The 21,601-nt window shown below is 48.2% G+C and overlaps 1 protein-coding gene across 1 annotated transcript in view; it reads left to right on the top strand.

The window, feature by feature from the left end:
* LOC137143949 (nuclear GTPase SLIP-GC-like) overlaps positions 1–19,993 on the top strand; it is a 37,738-nt gene extending 17,745 nt beyond the window's left edge. The window contains exons 10-17 of the mRNA XM_067534027.1: positions 1,606–1,739; positions 2,769–2,930; positions 3,865–4,022; positions 11,271–11,409; positions 12,808–12,916; positions 13,979–14,115; positions 16,971–17,061; positions 18,473–19,993. Of these exons, the coding sequence (XP_067390128.1) occupies positions 1,606–1,739; positions 2,769–2,930; positions 3,865–4,022; positions 11,271–11,409; positions 12,808–12,916; positions 13,979–14,115; positions 16,971–17,061; positions 18,473–18,540 (998 nt within the window). The 3' untranslated portion in view covers positions 18,541–19,993. The remainder of the gene's footprint in view (positions 1–1,605; positions 1,740–2,768; positions 2,931–3,864; positions 4,023–11,270; positions 11,410–12,807; positions 12,917–13,978; positions 14,116–16,970; positions 17,062–18,472) is intronic.
* The last annotated feature ends 1,608 nt before the right edge of the window (positions 19,994–21,601 follow it).

Below are 21,601 nucleotides of genomic sequence, written 5' to 3'. Positions count from 1 at the left end.
CACAGGCTTCAGTCCACTTCCAGACCTTGTTCTGGTCAAGGAGTTCATGTAGTGGTTTTAATAGTGTTGCTAACTATGGAATAAACTTTCCATAATAGTTCAATAGTCCTAAAAAAGAGTGAAGCTGGCTTACATTTTGAGGAGGTGGAGCTTCCACAATAGCCTTTACTTTTGCAGGAGCCTTATGGAGGCCAGTAGCATCTATGATATGTCCCAAATATTCCACAGAGTGCTGGAAGAATTCACATTTGTCTTTGCGGACTCGTAGGCCATACTCTTCCAGTCTTTGAAGGGCAGCCTCCAAGTTCTTAAGGTGATCCTCCTCATTCTTGCCAGTGACCGGTGACCAGAATGTCATCAAGATAGCACTGGACTTCTGGCAAACCACTAAGATCTGGTCCATAGTCCTCTGGAACAAAGCTGGAGCAGACATTATTTGAAAGGGAAAGCGACAGTATCGGTACAGCTCTTTATATGTCACGATAGTCAACAGCTCTTGGGACTTCTCATCGATGTGCATCTGTAAATACGCCTGACTCAGATCAATCTTGCTGAATTTTTGGCTGCCAGCGAAGAGGTCATCAATGGGGGGAAGAGGGTATTGCTCTGCATCCAACACCCGGTTAACAATGACCTTAAAATCCCCACAAATCCGAAAGGAGCCATCTTTCTTCAATATTGGAATGATTGAGGTTGCCCATTGGCTGTGAGTAACTGTTACTGGGCTCCATTTTTGACCAGGAACTCCAGGTCCGCTTCAACTTTTGGCCTGATGGCATATGGCACAGTTCTGCCTTTCAGACATTTTGGTTGGCTCTCAGGCTTAATGTTCAATTTCACAGTGATTCCCTTCATACTTCCCAGGTCCTCTCCAAAAACAGCAGTATGTTTCTTTAATACAGCTGCCAGACCTGTTTCTTCTTTATCCATCCTGTGCACTTCTGCCCAGTTCAGCTGGATCTTCTTAAGCCATGACCTTCCATTAAGGCTGGGTAACTGCCTTCCACCACAAACAGTGGCAATTTAGCCGTCTGTCCATTGAGCTCCACCTTAACATCAGTAGTGCCCTACATGGGTACAGCTTCTCCAGTGTACGTCTTCAGAACAATTTTTTGTCGGTTTAAGCGGGAGATGCTTTAGCTTCTACTTATACACCGTGTCTGAGACCAGCGATACTGCTGAGCCGGTGGCCCTGGCTGGCGCTCTGGAGCTGGGGTGGGCATTGGGCCAGTGCTGGGGTGGTCAGGCCTGGCACTCCAAGGCTGCCTGATCTGGCCCAGAACTGTGGGCCTGGAGCCGACCTGGGCTGTCGGCCTGGGCGGGAGTGGGGCCCGGGACTCAGGCCATCTGGGGCGGGGCTTCTCTGGCCACCACAGGGGCCTCGACACGGTCCGGCAGGAAGAGGGCGGGGCCTCGGTCAGAAGCGGGGAGATGGGCAGTTCTTGTGCCCCACCCAGGGCTGTCAACCTAGCCGTGTCTACAGTGAGGGTTAGGTCGACCTCACTACATCACTCAGGGTGTGAAAATGTTCACAGCCCTGAGTGCTGTATCTAGGTCATCCTAGCTATAAACCAGGCCTAACTCTGCCTATCTGTGCTATTCCAGAGATCCCCAAGCTGAGAGAGTACGTCAGGAATATTTATCTGAAAGAGAAGAAGCAGCTGCTAATGGATTATGTGACACAGGCTCTCGGCATTGTCCTGCTGGCTGAGAATTTCAACTCCACACAAGACATGGTGGTACGGCTGGGACAGCGTTGGGTGCTACGATCTGCCTCACTGCTAGCATAGCGATGGTGCAGTGGATATTCCCCTCGCTTCCCACAGCAGCAGTTTCTCTGCACGCTGCCTTCTCCCCATTCCATCCCTGATCCTTTGAACCAGGCCACATGCCCCATGGTTCCTCACAGGAAAGAAATGCAAATCTGCTCCAAAAATCTAGCAATGAGCTGGTTAGAGTATAAATACACTATAGCCCCGTGGAGCTTCTCAACTGTGTGTCATAGTCCCCATACTCTTCACCACTAATGGGCTTAGTTCTGTACTCAAACTAGGCAGAGGGACTATAGTTTGTGATGCATGAGAATCTGAGTTCGAGCTCCAGAGCAGGACTAGATGACGAGGGGTAGAAATCTCTGCATCCTTTCTAAACTACAACTTATTCTGTGGGAAGCATCAGTGAAGCTGTGTCAGAGCTGAAACTTGCAGTTTTCCCTCATGTAGACATGCCCATGTTGTCCAAGGCCATGTTCTCATTGGCCGGTTGGGTTTTTTTATATGATCACACCAGGTACTACCTCCCAATTGCTCACTGCTAGACCCGTATCGCTGGAGGATAAGACGTATCACTGTGCCCATTGTGTTCTGTGGGGGGTTAAAACAGTGAAAGGAGGAAAAAAATACAGAGATTCTCTTCTTTTCTCCTTATCTGTAATTGACATTAAAAGCATGACTGGCTTTACCTGCAAAGGAAGCCACACCCTGGAACCTATCCTGTAGCCCAGCTGTCACTTACTCCCCTCCTTCCTGCAGCCTCCAGCATCAGGCCACGCTAGGGCTTTGGTTCAGTACTGACTCAGAGCACCACCAGCTGGACTGGTGACACCGCCTCTTCCAGCACAGTGTTCTTTAGATGCCTCCTGTCCAGGTGCTGACCTGACCCAAGCCTGCGCTGCATTTTCTAGCCAGAAGAAATCTTGGCGTGTATATATATTTTGCCTCCAGCATCAGCTGCCCAATGAGGTGTCCTGTGCTCTTCTGCCATTCCAGAATCACTATCGGCAGAATGACTTGGAGACCTTTGTGGAAGAGAGGATCAAGGCTCTGGAGAAGGAGATTGAGAAATGTTTTGCCCAGCTGGAACAGCCTCTTAATGAAGGCGTGAAGAAAGCAAAATCATCTCACCAGAACGTGTACTCTCAGCTCCTTACAGTGAGTAGCAAGCTCTTGATTTAGACCTAATGTGCAGCTTTCACTCTCTGGCCAGCAGCTGTCCCACCTTTGCTTCCCTGTTGCTTATTAACTTTTGAAAAGTGTTTTGAGAACCAGGGGGGAAAGTCCTTACCATCTAAGACTTTAAGGCTCCTGAAGTGTTAAGTTTAGTTTAGAATGTGATTTGCTTTTACTTCTTCTAGATCAAATCTGATTTATATTCTTCTGGCTTATAATCACTTAAAATCTTTCTGTACTTAATAAAATTATTTGTTTGTTTTATCTAAAGCAGTGCATGTGGTTTGAGTGTATGTAAAGAGCTCGTTTGGAGTGACAGAGCTGGTTCATATCAATTTCTTTGATACATTGACTAACCAATGAGCTTGCAGAGTCAGTGGGCAGCACTGAACTCTGTAAAACAGCAGTTCCTTGGGTTGCATCTGGGACTGGGGATGGTGACTGGGGGTCACACCACTGCATCATAATCCCATGAGTGGCTGACCAGAAACACTCATTCACTAGATCAGAGACCGCTTGCTTGCAGGTGGATGGGTGTGGGTTGCCACAGGAGTGGGAGGGTTCACACAGTATGTCTAGTGCAAGATGGGCCCCAGGAGAGAGGGTATTGGGATGACACAGCAATATACCAGTTCAGATTGAAAAGAGGAAAGTCACAGGCAGCCCGGGTGGGGTGGGGATGTGGAGTTAGCTGCCCGAAGTACATACCATGGGTCTTGGACAGGTCAGAGTTAGTGTGGATATGTCTGTTTGAGCGGAAATTACACCTTCCAGCTCCGTGTAGACATATGTTTGTACAGATCACAGCACAATGGGGCCCTAGGCTCAGCTGAGGCCTATAGGTTCTCCTGTAATACAAATTGTAAGTGATGTATCCCATACCCACTTCATTACAACTGTGTTTCCAATTATCCAGCGAGACACCGGCTACCAAGGCTTCCACAGGACCCTGAAAGCTGTATGCCAGAACAATGGCGTATACGCGTCCCGGATCTTCGCCCGCATAGACCTCAACAGTGCCCTCGCTCAGCCCATCTATGACAAAATCAACCCCATGTTCGCAAACATATTCAGGTGAGAGGAGCCCTGCCCCATGCAGGCTGCAGAGATGCTGGGCCTTCTTTGGTAGGGCAGCCTGGGCTCCCCACTGGCCCCACGTTCCTGTAGAACCCAGTTCGCTGGCACTCCTGGGTAACCCAGCCTGGTGGAGTCCCCCACCAGCTCCCCTAGCTCGACTGCAGCTGGAGCATGATGTGAAGTTCTGTGTGAACTAGAACGCTACGCGGCAGCAATGGTAGGGCCGCATGCGTTATTACAGAGATCCTGGGGAGATAAACACCACAGGAAGTACCACCCTGCAAAGTCAGACTGACAGTTTCCATTGTGGTCCCTGATTGGTGTAGGCGCTCCATTTAAGCCCGGGAATTTGTGCCAGGAAGTGTCTGTGTCTGTGCAACAAGATGAGCTCCACAGCTGTAGTGATAGTCCTGTCTCTTGGCTCACTCTTGGACTCAGACCCAGGCTCTGACCCTTGGCTCTGAATCCTGGCCTCCGACTGCCCCTGCTCTGACTGCTAGGCCTGACCACCCACGCCCCAGCTGGCACACATTATTATGACTTTAGAAAAGGATATTGGCCCTGATTCTCATCTAGTTTACACCACTTGTCATTGTTGTGGTAGAACCTTGGAAGTCCAGTGAAGTATCCTGGCTCCCGCTGTGCTAGGCACTGTGTGGACATGTTAAGAAGACAGGCCCTGTCTAGAGTCTGGGCGTCAGACAAACGGTGGGAATGGCTAGGAAGAAGAGTAAAAAAATGAACAGGGTTGAGCAAAAAGCAGAAGTCTGAACCACCACTAACCTGGCACAGGCCAGAGGGGTGATGTGCAGGTCCCAGCAGAGGTGGGTTTAAGGACGGATTAAAAAGAGAATAAGGTAACACCTTGATGAATTTTCAGCCCCAGTTGTTTTCAGTGGGGCTGCTCCCACCTGCCATTCACCTGGAGGATCAGGCCCGTTGCACTTCCATTGGTTGCACTGTCCGTAAGTAACTTAGAGAAAGGTCACCTTGTGCCCCTTTGGGGTTTAAATGGCTTTGGATACTGGCACACAAGGAAATGAAGAGAGCCTGGTTCAGTTCGGGGCTGACTGGCAAAGCGGCAGGAGCTAGCTGTCTCCCTGCCTGAAAGGACGGAGCACTAGCCTGCCAGGCAGGGCAGCCACCTGGAAGTCAGCACTGGCTCCCCAGCCAAGAGAAACTGCGAAAGAATCTCTTGCACTGGAGGTAATTGACTGAGCGAATTCCAGAGACATTGTGGGGCTCGCCCTCATCATCTTGCGGCTGTCCTGCCTGAAGGAGCCTGGACCACAGCAAGGTGGAACCCAGGACCCAACAGGGCATCCTACGGGAAACAAACCGCCCAGCAAATTGCACTAAAGGCGTCATGCCCAAACTGAACAGACTGATAGGAAGTAGCCCAGGGCAGCAGATTCTGACTCCCTGCTGGGAGGAACCCCCTGTTCAGGGGTTGACATACCCAGGGCCCTGAGCTGGAACCTAGTGGAGAGGGAGGACCCAGGTCCCCTTACCCACCCAGCCTTAAAGACTGCAGGGGGCTGAGAGCAAGATTTTATAATCAGTAGGCTTCCTGGCCATCCAAGCTGCCTGTTCAATATTGATGGAGACTGTGGACAGATGCCGTGGGGGGGGGGAGGGGGAGACAGAGAGAGAGGAAGAAACTCTCAAGCAATTAGTGCTTGAACCCCACCCGCTAAATAGAGCTGGGACAGCCACTAAAATGGATGGCCGAACAAAAAACCCATCAGCAGCAGCAGCAACTGCTTCAGCAAATGACCAACCAGCAGCAGCAGCCGATCCTGAGCGAGTGGCCCAGCAGCAACAACAACAGCAACAGCTGGTCCATCAGGTGGTCATGATATTAGGGCCACACACTCCAGCGGAGGCAGTAATCCCTGCCCCAGCTGTGGCTGTCTCCCTATCAGGCTTACCGAGATCGGGCCCAATGATAATCCTGAGACCTTACTTGAAAACTTCCTTGAATCCGTAGCCCTCTGGCCCGGAGCCCAATAGGCCATGGTGTGGGCCCCATTCTTAACCGGGGTAGCACAAACCGTATATTGTGCATTAGAACCCAGTGAGGCCCAAGATGATACATGTGTCAAGGCAGCCATTCTCAATACTTTGGACATCTCAGAAGAGACATTCTGGCAGTGTTTCTGTAACGAGCAGCACCCGGTGGGGACAAGACCCTGTTTGGTCACCCAGAAGTTACAGGACATACGCTGGAGGTGGCTCAAACCTGAAATAAAAATGGGGGTGCGGGTAGTAGAGCTGGTCTTACTTTAGCAGGTCACCTAGATACTGCCCCCTGGAAAAATGAAGTGGGTATTACAGCACAATCCCAAGACAATAGCTGACACCATTTGGATCGTTGAAAACTACCTGGCTGCCCAGACCCCCATTATGACACCACACCAATAATCTGAGAGGATTAAGAGCCGCACACCACCAAAGGAGGGAATAACCAATGGAAACCAGGATCTCGATAGGCTGAAATCTACTCCCACTTCACCAGGACACTGGAGGGTCTTCTGACACAGAAACCTGGGGTTATCAACTCACAACCCAGTTTCAGAGACCACTGATCCACCAGAAGTGAAGAGGAGGGTATTGCTAGAGCCTGAATTCGGGGGATCCATAAGAGATAGGACTGCTCAAATATTTGGGGGTGGGGCTGTTTACCACAGTTAAGACCAAGACCGGTGTTTCGCTTCTGGCCATCCTGGGCACTGGCTCCAAGATGGACCCTACATGTATTGCAGCTTTGGGGAGATCTAGACCCCAGAGGCCGGAGCTCAACAAGGCAGACTTGCAAAGTTGACCATCCCTGTACGAGTGAATGGGATAGAAATAGTGGGACTTATTGACTCAGGGTGTGCCCAGACCATCATCCAGACCTTGGTGATTCCTAAACCAGGACCTACCCAGGGCTCCATCCCTGTTACAAGGTGTGCATGGGATTATGAAACCATACCCATACATCCAAGTCACTCTAACAGTGGGGGAACACACAGTCCTAGATGGTCGGCCTGGCACCGCTGCTCACCTATCCTGTTATTGTCAGCTGAGAGTGGAACTATTGTGGGGAGCTGCTAAAGGAGCTTGTGGGACCCCTTCCAGACAGCAGGACCTCCCTGCCTCCAGCCACAGGTCCATCTAAGCCAATGATCCTTGTAGGCACGGGCGAGAGCCCCAGTCTGGAGGAGGGGACATCACACGCATCTGGGCCAACCCAGCAAAACCAGGCCCCGTCCCAGCCCCTCCATTACCTAAGTCAGAGGTTCTGACCCAGTTCTCCATCTTTGTAGTGGAACAACAGGCGGACAACGAGTGTACACCCAAGTGGTGGTAGTAAATAGGGAGATCATCAAGCCCCATCAAGCAGGAGGGTTCTCACATTTCAAAATTGAGGGAGACTGCCTATACCGCATTGAGTAGTACCAGTAGAATGGAGAAGTTCAGAATCAGCTTCTGATACCCCGCTTCTGTCAGAGGGAGATGATACGGCTCATCCATGCCATGACGTTCGTGGGGCACTTAGAGAAGGAGAAGACATTAGCCCAGATTCTAGCTTGTTTTTCTTGACCTGGGGTCTACAAAGATGTTCAGATTTCTGTGCCTCATGCCCAGAGTGTCAGTTCATAGCCCCTCAGCCCACAAAGAGAGCTCCCTTGATCCCTCTCCCACCAGTAGGTATGCCCTTCAAGCGGATTGGAATGGACATACTTAGCCCCATGGAGAAGAGTGCCTTAGGCTACTGGTTCATTTTACTTATAGTAGACTATGCAATCAAGTACCTTGAAGCGGTATCATTACGTTGTATGAATGCGAAAACGTTGGCCACTGAACTCATGAAAATCTTCACTTGGGTTGAGGTGCCGTAGGAGATTTTAACGGATAAGGGAACGAACATTATGTCCCAGACAATCAAGCAATCGTGCCAATTGCTGAAAATCAAGGCTCTCAGGACATTTATTCAGCACCCCCTATCAGACAGTCTGGTGGAAAGATTCAACAGAACACGAAAGAAGATGCTCTGGAAGTTTGTCCTTATGGATCAGTTACTCCCTCCTCTGCTGTTCGCCATGCGAGAAGTCCACCAGTTCTCCACTAGCTTCTCAGCATTTGAGCTGTTATATGGGAGACAACCCCAAGGGAATTTAGATCTTGTTTGAGAAATGTGTGAGGAATAACCATCTCAGGCCAGTAACGTCGTACAATACATCCTGGATCTATGGGAGAAGCTTGACGCCCTGGGTTCATTCACCAGGGAGAACCTCCTACACGCTTTCAGCACACAGGAAACAGCTTATAATAAAAGTGCTCGCCTCCGGGAGTTCCAACCTGGTGATTGGGTTCTGCTGTTATTACCTAGCTCAAAATCAAAACTCCTAGCCCACTGGTACGGGCCCTATGAGGTGATGCGATGAACGAGGCCAGTAAACTATGAAATTTGACAACCAGACAAACTAAAGGTACACCAAATCTACCATGTAAACCTGTTAAAGTCTTGTGGAAAACCCACGGAAATCTCCTAATTTCCCCTAACCCTCCTGACCCTGAATTAGGCCTACAGGTTGCTGAGGCCTTAGAGCCAATGATGGTCAAGATTGGAAACAATCTCACCCCAGATCAGAGAGCCCAGGCTCAACGGATGATCATCACCTTCTCTTACATGTTTTCTACTCAACCTGAACAGACCTATTTAATAACCCATAACATCCAGACAGATGATGCATAATGTTGACAAATGCAAAATGGCTCAGCTTCCTGGAGGTCTTCATGCCTTGAATACCATTGATAAGTATGCTGTGGATTGGCTTGACTGGATTGCGTAGGCCAAATAATAAATCTAGACAGAAACAGGGCACAAAGTCAGAGAAAATCCTCGACTCCTTCCCCAGAACTTGAAGGAAACCATGAAGCGAGAACTCCAATCAATGCTAGAAATAGGAGTAAATGAGGAATCATTCAGTAATTGGAAAAGCCCCATAGTCTTGGTCCCTACGCCTGTTGGGATTACCCAGTTTTGTATTGACTTCCAAAAGGTAAACATAGTCTCAAAATCTGATGTGTGCCTGATGCCTCACATTGATGAATTACTTGACCAGCTAGGGGAAGCAGAATACATCACCACTCTGGATCTAATGGAGAGATATTGGCAGATCCTCCTCACACTAGAATCCAGGGACAAGACAGCTTTCTCTACTCCCTTTGGGCTCTTCAATTCTGGACAATGCCCTTCGTGTTCAATGGGGCCCCAACCATGTTCCAATGGCTAATGAACCAGATCCTCCAACTCCATAGACAATATGCTGCTGAGTACCTAGATGATATCATAATCTGCAGTCAAAATTGACAGAACCACCTAAGACATGTGATGACTATGTTACAATCTCTCCAGGAAGGTGGCCCGACTGCAAATCCTGCTAAATGTCACCTGGGCAAGGATGAAACAACCTACCTTGGGTACATTTTAGGAAAAGACACAGTGTGACCCTTGGTTAATAAGGTCTAGGACCTCCAGACTTGCCCCACACCATTGTGAAGGACACAAAAAGTCAGTTTTTAGGACTGACTGGGTACTACTGCCAATTTATTCTGGGTTTCTCAACCATCGCGGCACCTCTCACTGATCTTCTCAAGAATGGTAGCCCCCCAAAATTCCAGTGGACCAAAGATTTTGAGGAGGATTTTCAAGCCCAGAAGACATAGCTCTGCCAAGAACCCGATTTATATACAACCCTGACTTCACCAAGGAGTTCCTGCTAAAGATGGATGCATCGTACGTGGGTCTGGGAGTCGTTTTCTCCCACGTATCATAGAATCATAAAAGATTAGGGTTGGAAGGAACCTCAGGAGGTCATCTAGTCCAACCACCTACTCAAAGCAGGACCAACCCCAACTAAACCATCCCAGCCAGGGCTTTTTCCAGCTGCATCTTAAAAACCTCTAAGGATGGAGATTCTACCACCTTCCCAGATAACTCATTCCCATGCTTAACCACCTTCCTAGTGAAAAAGTTTTTCCTAATATCCAACCTAGACCTCCCCTATTGCAACTTGAGACCATTGCTCCTTGTTCTGTCATCTGCCTCCCCTGAGAACAGCCTAGCTCTTTCCTCCCTGGAACCCCCTTCAGGTAGTTAAAGGCTGCTGTCAAATCTCCCCTCATTCTTCTCTTCTGCAGACTAAACAAGCCTAGTTCCCTCAGCCTCCATTCATAAGTTTTGTGCTCCAGCCCCCTAATAATTTTTGTTGCCCTCCTCTGGACTCTTTCCAACTTCTCCACATCCTTCTGTAGTGGGGGTCCCAAAACTGGACACAATACTCTAAATGCAGCCTCACCAGTGCTGAATAGAGGGGAATAATCACTTTCCTCGATCTGCTGGCAATGCTCCTATTAATGCAGCCCAATGTGTCATTAGCCTTCTTGGCAATAGGGGTGCAATGTTGACTCACATTCAGCTTCTTGTCCACTGTAACCCTCAGGTCCTTTTCTGCCAAACTGCGGCCTAATCAGTCAGTCCCCAGTCTGTAGCTGTGCATGGGATTCTTCCGTCCCAAGTGCAGGACTGTGCACTTGTCCTTGTTGAACCTCATCAGATTTCTTTTGGACCAATTCTCTAATTTGTCTAGGTCACTCTGAACCCTAACCCTACCCTCCAGTTTATCTACCACTCCCCCCAGCTTAGTGTCATCTGCAAACTTGCTGAGGGTGCATCCACCCCATCCTCCAGAGCACTAATGAAGATGTTGAACAATACCGGCCCCTGTACAACCCCTGGGGCACTCCGCTTAGGACTCATAGCTCGAACAGGTGAGGATGTTGTATCTGCATGGCCCATGTCCCCCTACCCACCCAGCCTTAAAGACTGAGGCTACACAACCCAGCAGGGGGCTCAGAGCCAGGCACTCTAAGTACTAGGCTGCCTGACCATCCAAGCTGCCTGTTGCTGAGAGGTTATAGGCACGTGTGTGCACTGGGGTCATGTGATCCTGAGCTGACAGAACAGTTCTTCAGGGATCAGTCCAGATAGCATATTTTAGAGCAGCTCTGTGACTGCTCTAGCTTATGCCAGGGTCAGTGTGGCACCTGGCCAGCCCTGGGATTTGGGGGGGAAATACAGATGGCTTAAAGCCACCTTTGTCTCTCCTCCTACCTCCCCCTCAGCTGTTTCGAGTATGGGAGGAATTGAGCCCATTTGTTTTTTTAATGATTCATATTTTATTATCCAACTAGGATCCAAAGGGGCACCAGATCCTCACTGAAACCCTGCCTCGATATGTTCAAAGACTCGGTACAGGAGAAAATCCGTGATGTTGGGAAGAGGAGCAAGGTGGCCAATGACAACTGCAAGCTCAAGTTCTTTATTGAGGAAGTAAGTTGAGGTTAAGCTAAGAGTGAGTGCTCTGCGCTGCCAGCCAGCGCATCTGGGGTGAGAGTCATCCAGCTATGCTGCTCCTCTGCCTGGCAGGGCCGAGGAGGGCTGTGGAATAAGGATAACAATGGGTGAAGCCTGAAGGGGACTCTCAGGGAGAGCAGGACTGGCTCTGTGATGAACTCTGCCTTCTGGCCCACTGATAAGAGACATGAAGAGCTCTACGTTATAGGCAACACGTACAGTGTTTAGCATTTATTACCTGGCATCCATGTAGGGCCAGACTCTCAGCTGCAACAGAGCATATTAGCGCAGGATGCAAATGAGGAAACCGCCTTGACTCCAGGGCTCGTTTGGCCCTGGTGTAACTTCGAGCACCCTAAAGGTCTTCAGCAACACTGGAAGTAATGATTCCCCTAGGGACCACTCTGACTGCCAAGGACAACCAAAGCACAAGGCAAGGTGCTCCAACAACCCCTCCTCCCATTCTAACATACCTCCTGTGCTGGGGCTGGCCAGGACAGTGCAGTGTGTACAGCCAGCAATGTCAGCCGGGGATTCCCATGTGCCAGGGAAATTCCCAGCATCCTTGCACTGCCGGAGAAGTCCCATGGGAGGGCCAAGGATCAAGCCCCCAGTCTGTAAGATAATCAGACATCAAATCTCTGTGTACCCCAGAGAAGCCTGGTTAGGCTTGAAATAAATAGGATGGATTGAAAATGATCCTGGTCCAAGGCCTGGGACAGTTACACTCTGCTCAGCACCAGTTCCACCATAGCACCGTAGCTAGACTGATGATATATTTAAGATCCGATCTCTTGTGAATTACCATGGCTAGAACCCCAAAACATTATACCATTGGAAAGCAATTGGGCATCCCAAAGTATATAACCGATTAGGTTCCCATGCCTGTAGCTAATGAGAGAACCTACCGCCTTAACTGGCTGGTGATTGTAGTGAGCTGGAGACACTGGGGCAAAGATTGGCTCTGTTGACTGGACCAGGTTGCAGAGAATGAAAAGACGTCAGAGACTCAAATTCTGCACCCCCAACCAGGGAATCTTTAGATACCACATAGAACCTACGGGCTCTGTGCACGACGCCGAGGAGTGATGAAGCTAGGAATGAGTTAGAAGTACCAGGCGCTATGTAGTCTTTAAGCTGGGAAAAGGTTTGTGGAGCTCACAGACTGTTTGAATTCACATATTTGTATCTAAACTCTGACCTTAAAAATCCCACCCTGCATATTCCACCTTGTTTGTGGGTCTAACCAATAAGCAGTCCACACAAACCCTGATCCCTGATCAGCTCCAATATTCCAAACCAGTTATTTAGATTGTTTTTTACAAACAAGGGATTGGAAAGATCATGGCAAATGCTTTAAATTCACTCTTGCAGACAAACATCATCCTGAGCACACTGGAAAGAGAGATCCTTAAGAAGAAGTTGGATATCTACCAGTCCCTTCCACTGTCCATCCAGAGTGACCTACAGCCTTATTATAAAGGTAGGACCCTTCAACTGGGTGGTCCTACGTTTTGTGATGTTGGCATGAGGCCATGAAGGAGCGATGAGGATGACAAACATTTTTAATTTCATCCTCCAAACTGGAAAAATGCCTGACAAAGGAAGAGCACATTGGTCTCTGTCTTCATGCATAAAGGGGATGTGCAAACATGTAGCAATTACTGACCCATCCAGTATATGAGTCACATGATGAAATGTCTGGAAAGAATTATCGAGAAGAGACTTCATAAGGGACTGGGGCATCAAGTAAGCGACAACCAACGTGGTTTATGCCAGGAAGGTCAACAACAGATGCAGTGTCTGCAGCCCAAATACTGCGGGAGAAGCTCAGTGAATTGCATTTAGTGTTTGTGGACTGAGAGTTGCCCTAGAACTGGAAACTCACCTGGAAGCTGGGGAGCAGGGTGGGGAGTCTCAGTGTGTCTGGGATCGGGGCTGGTCTGAGGCATACCTATGAAACAGGAAATGGATGCTTGGTGATGGTCATTGTGGGAGGGATGACAGGGCGTGGGGTGACAGGGTGAGTACTTGTTTGTCTCTGGCTAGAAGGACTGGCAGTGGGGAATCAGACTGGGATCCTTGTGGATGGTTGGAGGAGTTCCAGGAGGATTAAAGAGGAGTAGAAGAAGGGACCAGGATGTTACATGTTGGCAGAGGACTGGGATGGGGAAAAATTTGGAAACAGGGGTTGGCATCTGGCACAAATCAATTCCTGCTCAGCGTTTCACTGGCATCTCTTCAGCGTCCTGCGGCAGTGGGGCCCCTCCCACTCAGAGCTGTGGTATGTGTGGGCATCGGGTGGAGGGGTCATTTGCATTAAGGAATATGAGAGAGCTTCATTCTCTGGGGCAGCCAGACTGGCTCTTTCCTCCAGCACAATGGCCATTGTCACTGGAAGAGCCAGACGGACGTGCCTTTGAATGCTGCTGACACTACCCTTGGCTGCCATTATTTTTCTCACCTAAACCCCACCCCCAGCATCTCCTCTGCCAAATCTTTCCTAGTCTTGTCCAGCACTGTGACCGCTCCCATCTTTCAACAGAGGCGGATAAGATCCAGGGGCAGCAAGCCTGCAAAAAGATGCGAAATATTCTCAAGGAGAACATTGAAAGAGAGATGAACAGGGGATTGTTTGAGCGCGCAAAGGAGAAGATGAAGATGCGGCTCCAGGAACTCAAGGTGAGGGACGCTTCCCCCTGCTCGGTAGGGCTGTATTTATGGGTTTGGATGGTGCTATCTGGGAACAGCACAATATCCAAAGAGGGACTGCCCCAGAGCAAGCTACCCAGCCAGAATTTAGGCCAAAGATATTGGAGCAAACTCCCTGCTCCATGGGATGTTTAATTTACACCTAGAGCAGCAACAACGTGACCTTGAATTTCAAGGTGTCCTTTAAGGCCCTGATCTTGCAAACACATTTGTCTAACTGAACAGGACCTGACTCCAGTGGAACCACACATGGGTTAAAGGTCAGTGTATGAATCTTTGCAGAATCGTTATTATGTTTGTTATTTGTGTTACCCTAACGCTATGGAGCGCTGGTCCTGGGCCAGGCCCCACCGGCCACTGTATAAATACAGAACAAAAGGACAGACCCTGCCCCCGAGAGCTTACGATCCAAGTACAAGACAAGACACGACAGGTGATTAGGGCGTAAATGATCTCTCTGCAGTGAGCTGCTTGGAACCCAAAGGCTGTCCTAAGAAATACTAGTGATTGCACCATTTTCCTGAGAACAGGCGAATGTTCTAGCAACTCGTACCTTCTTTGTATAGAATAACAAGCGTTTTTTTAACACCTGGTACAGTGGAATGAACAACACTTTCCACAAGCCCCTTAAAACTATGTGCCCCTGGTACCTGTGAGCACATCTGTTTGTAGATGAATCCAAGTATTTTTTTGCAGGATGCTGAAAGATGCCAGCAAGCATTTTGATGCTGCTCTCTATTTGCACACCTGCAATCTGATGGGGTCTGCAGTGAGTGTAAAGGCTTGTTGAACCGGCTCTAAGTGCCTCTGTGGATTGTACTGACCTTAGCTACTGCCTAGATATTACAAGAAGCAACTGTGAGATGCAAGCGGTTCTGGTGACACTGTAAATGTTATTCCCTGATATAGACAAGGTGGGTGAGATAACCTTCTATTGGACCAGCTCCTGTTGGTGGAAGAGACAAGCTTTCGAGCTTCATAGAGCTCTTCTTCAGAGCTGGGAAAGGTAACCAGAGTGTCACAGCTAAACAGAAGTGAGAAGGATGGTTAAGCATAAGGGTTTACCATGTGGCAGTCGACCACTTTAGATGAAGTGGGTTGGTCATAGAACCAAGGAGGGTTAGTAGGTTACAGATTGTGGTAATAAGGCATAAATCCAGTGTCTCTACTCTAGCCGTGATTTTTGCTGTCTAACAGAGTTATGTATTTAAGGTTCCAGGCTCGTCTTTTGAATGTGTTGTGCAGGTTTCCTTTGAGAAATAGGACTAAGAGAGCAGATGTGGAGTGATTGGGTGATTTTGGCTTTTACCATTTTTCTGTGTGAGTTCATTCAAGGGTGCAGTGATTGTCTGGTGTCACCCATGTGGTTGTTGTTGGGGCATTTGATGCACTGAATGAGGTACACCGCTGTTGTGATAGGCATGGGTAGGACCCATCGATCTTGAAAAGGGAATTGTGGGGGGTGCTGATCATTGTAGCAATGGAGATGTGTCTGCAGGTTTTGCATCTGTTGTTCTGGCAGGGTTTATTGCTTCACCCTGATGGGTGGGGAATTTGTTTCCGATTATGAGGTTAGCAAGTTTGGGGGTTGTTTGGAAGCCAGAAGAGAGAATTGGGAAACATTTCTTTTAGGATGTGGTCCCCACCAAATATGGGTTGTAGTTGTCTGATGTTTATGGATTGATTGTGTCAGCCACTCCATTGTCTTGCACAGGATCAATGTCAGACAGACAGACACCCATCATTACCAGGATGGCTGCCCCAGAGAATGAAGCTGTTTCATGCTCTTTTTTACATGTTGGCACAACATTAGCTTTCTTCCAGTCTTCTGGAACTTCCCCAGTCTGTCAAGACTTATTGAAAATCAATGTTAATTGTCCAGTGAGCTCCTCAGCCAGTTCTTTTAATATTCTTGGATTCAAGTTATTTGGACCTGCTGATTTAAAAATGTCTGACTTTAGAAGCTGCTGTTTAACATCCTCCTGAGATACTAGTGGACTGGAAAGAGTGTTCTCATCCTTGTATGCTATGTTGTGGGTTTTTCACCAAATACACAACAGAAATATTACTGCCTTTTCTGCATTAATATCCATAGTTTTATCATTTCCATCTAGTAACGATCCAATACTGTACCTCCATTTAATAATAGATAATAATGAATAATATCATTGTTAGGATTCTTTTTGTTCCTAATGTATTTTAAAAACTCCTTATTGTCCTTATCCCTGCTGACCATAGATTTCTCCTTGTGTCCTTTTGCTTTCCTTATCTATTTTCTACAACTCCTAGCTTCTGATTCATATTCATCATTATCAACGTCCCCTTTCTTAGATATGTATAGGTATATTCAGTTTCATGCACTTCACTATATTCGGCTTTCTTTGATGAGACCTTAACAGATGGTTCTTCTCTGAAAAGTGACTATAAAATGACATTCTTAGCATCATTGGTACTGTCACTCCAGATGAAACATGCTCTGTTTACAAGCCACCTGCCAGCTCTGTAATTCCCTTTGGAATCTGGGGATCAGGTTGGGCTCTTTCCTCCCTGCCTGTCATAACCAGCAATAAAAGCGCTCCAAGGTGACCAAGACCCATCTTTACACCTGTTCAGCCCCACAGCCTTCACATGATGGCCTCAGTGGTACCTGCATGACCCGTTGGTGGGATTGCACGGGTGTAGTTGATTGTGACTGAGAGTTCAGCTGGTGCTGCTCCAGATGACGCAGACTCCGGCTCCCTCTCCCCTCTCTGAGCTAGCTCCCAGGAGCACAAGTTGTTGGATCACTTCCATGCTCACGTGCTCTGGCAATGTGTTTCCTGCAGAACATGATCATGACGAGGCTGCGGATGGACATTTCCACTATGCTCAAACTCGCCTTATCTCACCGGGAAGAACTCAGCGAGAGGCTGCCAGGTAACACTCTGAAATCTTCTCCTGGGTATAGTCGGAATCAGAACCCCTCTGCCCCCTGATGATATGAAATGATCTGACTAGGGGCTCATTGGTCCATGTGCTAGCTTCTCTACAGGGGTAGATATTTGGTCTGTGTGTATGGGGAGAATTCCATCACCTTAGTACATGGAGCTGCAGGGTGGGGGATGCAGTGTGTCCTCCCAGCAAGGGCTGGATGGCTCCATGGGGCTGGGGGAATGAACTTTGGAACACGGCTACTCCACCCTCCCTCTGTGAGGGCAGAGGCTGCATTTCATGCAGATTCAGTGGCCCCAGTACATGCCCCATACAACCATCATGGAGGGGTTGTAGATGGAGCAGGAAGGGCTGCATGGCAACCTTGCACCCTGAGGACCTACTCTACCTCCACACATACAGCAGAAATACTCAGGGAGCTTTCTGTTGACTTCACTGGCTGTGGGGTTGGGATAAGTGACTTGCTCAACGGCTCAGAGGGATGCTAGCAGATCTGGGAATCACACCAAAGTCTCCTGAGTGCCAGTGCAATGCCTTAACCACAAGGCCGTCTGTTCCATTGATGCCTCTGCTGCATACTTCTGTGTAGCCTTGGGTAAATCACTTAATTGCTCTGTGCCTCAGTTTCCCCATCTGTAAAATGGTAATAACAACACTTTACCAACCTTTCCAAAGTACTTTGAGCTCTATGGATGAAAAATTGAAGGTGAATGCTAAGTACGATTAACTCAAGAGTTCATAGATTAATAAGAGTGAAGGTTGTCTACAAAGACACATGGCCCATCCACGACTGTAACTGGCAAATGTCTCCAACAGCCAGAGATGGGACACCAGATGGGAAGGGCTCCGAATCACTACAGAGAATTCTTTCCCATGCGTCTGGCTGGTGGGTCTTGCCCACATGCTCAGGGTCTAACTGATCGCCATATCTGGGGTCGGGTAGGAATTTTCCCCCAGGTCAGATTGGCAGAAACTCTGGAGGTGTTTGCCTTCCTCTGCAGCGTGGGGCACAGGTCACTCGCTGGTTTGAACTAGAGTAACTGGTGGATTCTCTGTCATTTGAAGGCTTTAGATCAAGATTTAAAGACTTCAGTAACTCAGCCAGAGGTTCTGGGCCTACTACAGCAGCAGGTGAGTGAGGTTCTGTAGCCTGCAATGTGCAGGAAGTCAGACTAGATGATCATGATGATCCCTTCTGGTCTTGAAGTCTGAGTCTATGAGGTATTAAGGCCCTGATCTAGCAAAGAACATCAATACATAAAATGGCCACCCTTGTTTTCCTTCATTTGCCTGGAGGATTAGAACACTTTCCTTGCTACAAAATACAGGGAAATGGACACTTGTTTTTCAAAAGAAAGACAACTAACCATGTTTTAATCTGCTGTTCTTTTTGCAGACTTCCAGAATGAATACACAGAAATTGAGAGGATTCATGTAGCTCTGCAAAGAATGCGACGTTCATAAAAAGAGACAACAACAATCAACACTGCTCAGGACATGATTTTTTTTACATTTTTAAAAAAAATTTGCAAGTGTTTTTTTTTAGGGGGGAATCTGCAAATTTTCTTAGTTTCTAAAAACAAAAAGAAAAAGCCAGTTTTTGGTTTTTTTCTGTGTCTTCCTAAAAATCAAAAATGTTCCATGCAATGGACTTTATTCTCTAAAATTTCTGGTTCATCAAGAAAACGTTTTGATGGAAACTTTTCTCCCTGCTCTGGTGCTGTCCTGTGCCTTGACTTGTTCAGGGGGGTTTCACTCTACCCTCTCCAAAGCCTCACTGTCCGGTTAATTTCAGCTTTGCAGCCAGAGCAATAAAAGCTAGCACCGCAAACTGTTGTGTGTCTATCAGCTCCATCTGTGTCTGTCTGTCTGTCTACCGAAATATAACACTTGACAACGAATGTGATGGGGTTCCTGGGGTACAACCTGGACTGTGGGACCACTGAGTCTTTTGTTCCACCAACCCTATCCTTCTCACACTATGATTGTGTGTCAAGTCATAAACCTCTGGCCGGTACTTCACTTATAAAGACATCCACAGGCAGGGACACACCTGTCACACGGTCTGGATAAGGGAGCCCCTGAGGTGTATTCAGGAGCACTGATTACTCCTTTCTACACCAGTCTCGCGTTGGGGGTGTCATACGGGCTGGTTTGAGTGGGGGGCATTTAGTATATTGGGTGACATCAGCATGGCAGAATCATAATAATCCATGTGGATATGCCATGTCAGGTACTGTTAGGAAGGTTATAATGTGCTAAGTAAGATAATAATACTTGTGTTCATGTGTGATATTTGAAATGGAAGTTATAGATGTATTTGAGATATCTGTGTTTCAAACTGCTCTGCCTGGGCAACACCCCAGCTAGGAAGGCTGCAGAACAATGGCCTGCATAATGGCCCATTAAGGCATTCCCAGGTGCGAGGGGCCCTGAGGGAGAGGCCAGCATCACCACTGAGTCACCAGAACCTGCTGACGTGACTCTGGACTCCATGGCAGGCAGCCTACCTGATGAAGCATCAGGACTGTCCCATGTGACTATGGACCCCAGGCACACCAGAGGAGTCACCAGGATTGGCCCCTGTGACTATGGACTCCATTTTGGGTCTTGTGACTGCCCACAGGCCGCATGGCCGGAGGAGGGGGTTTATAAGATCAAACCACAGGATCCATCTTGGTCTTTGTTCCTGTCCAGTCTGCAGACACACACCTATCTCTGGACCAATTCATCCTGCAACTGAACCGAAGGACTCAGACCCATCCAGGTACTGGATGTGAACCAGAGAGAACTACACAAGTCTGCAAACTCCACATTTCCTCCAGAAACCTGAAGTATATGGACTTTTAATCATTTGTATATCTGTGATTTACTTTAACCCTTTAACATTTCTCGCATGGTTTATTTCTTTCTTTGTACAATAAACCTTTAGTTTAGATACTAGAGGATTGGCTGGCAGCGTGGTATTTTAGGTAAGATCCAAACTCATATTGATCTGGTGCTGTGGCTGACCCCTTGGGGTCAGAGGGAACCTTTTTAGCAAAGAGCAGAGAGTTTAAGTAACTGGTCTCTTTGCTGGACCTAGTGCTGATTTGGGAGCCTGGAGCTGAAATACAGTGAAGGGGGCTGCGGGCATTTGTGGACTGGCTTCGTGATATCCAGTGTGGGGTAATCAGAAGCAGTTCGTGGCTGGTTGGGAAGCCGGACTTCAGTGTCACCCCCCAGCCTGGGGAGAATCTGCTCTCCTTTTGCAGCCTGCCCTGACCTTGGCATTATCAGTTGGCTCCCCTGGGCACAGGTCGTATCACAACACCCATGAATGCTTCTCCCAGCCACTCATGAACTAACAAGAGAGAGGCCCCAGACAATTGCCCCCAGTTCCCAGCCTTGCAAATCAGAACTGTACCGCCTTGCACTGGTCAAAAGCCTGGCCAGTGTGAGTTCATTACTCAGTCCACCTCTCCATCAATGTAGGGAGGACAAGCACTAGCCTTTGTAAACTGAGCTGAGGTTTCCCAAGCACTTCAACCAAAACACACTGTTTTAGGTAAAATATAAAACAGATTTCTTAACTACAGAAAGATAGATTTAAGTGATTATGCTTGCTACTTATAGAGATCAGAGTTGGTTACTTAAGAAACAAAAATAAGTTTGCAGTCTGAGTTCTACAAACTAAACCAGATTTCAATCAATGCTAGTGAGCTGGGGTCTGCTCTGCCCCCACTGGTAAAGCAGTGTCCATTGACTACGTGCTCTCTCTGTGAAGTCTTCATTGTATAGTGGATTCTTTCCTTGATAAAATCATAGAAGATGAGGGTTGGAAGGGACCTCAAGAGGTATCTAGTCCAACCCCCTACTCAAAGCAGGACTAACCTCAGCTAAATCATCCCAGCCAGGGTTTTGTGAAGCCGCAGCTTAAAAATCTCTAAAGATGGAGATTCCACCACCTCCCCAGGTAACCCATTCCAGTACTTCACCACCCTCCTAGTGAAAAACTTTTTCCTAATGTCCAACCTAGAACTCCCCCACTGCAACTTGAGACCATTGCTCCTTGTTCTGTCATCTGCCACCACTGAGAACAGCCTAGCCCCATCCTCTCTGGAACCCCCTTTCAGGTAGTTAAAGGCTGCTATCAAATCCCCCCTCACTCTTCTCTTCTGCAGACTAAACAAGCCTGGTTCCCTCAGCCTCTCCTCATAAGTCTTGTGCTCCAGCCCCCTAAAAATGTTTGTTGCCCTCCTCTGGACTCTCTCCAACTTCTCCACATCCTTTCTGTAGTGGGGGGCCCAAAACTGGACACAATACTCCAAATTCAGCCTCACCACTGCTGAATAGAGGGGAATAATCACTTCCCGCGTCCTGCTGGCAATGCTCCTACTAATGCAGCCCAATATGCTATTAGCCTTCCTGGCAACCAGGGCACACTGCTGACTCATATCCAGCTTCTTATCCACTGTTACCCGTAGGTCCTTTTCTGCAGAACTGCTGCCTAGCCCGTCGGTCCCCAGTCTGTAGCTGTGCATGG

The sequence above is a fragment of the Emydura macquarii genome, unplaced genomic scaffold, assembly GCF_026122565.2.
Source record: "Emydura macquarii macquarii isolate MOO-44397 ecotype Brisbane River unplaced genomic scaffold, CSIRO-AGI_Emac_v2 contig_3372, whole genome shotgun sequence".
In the NCBI taxonomy this organism is placed as follows: domain Eukaryota; kingdom Metazoa; phylum Chordata; order Testudines; family Chelidae; genus Emydura; species Emydura macquarii.
Note: the sequence above shows the minus strand (reverse complement) of the source record. Positions and strands in the feature narration are given on the sequence as shown.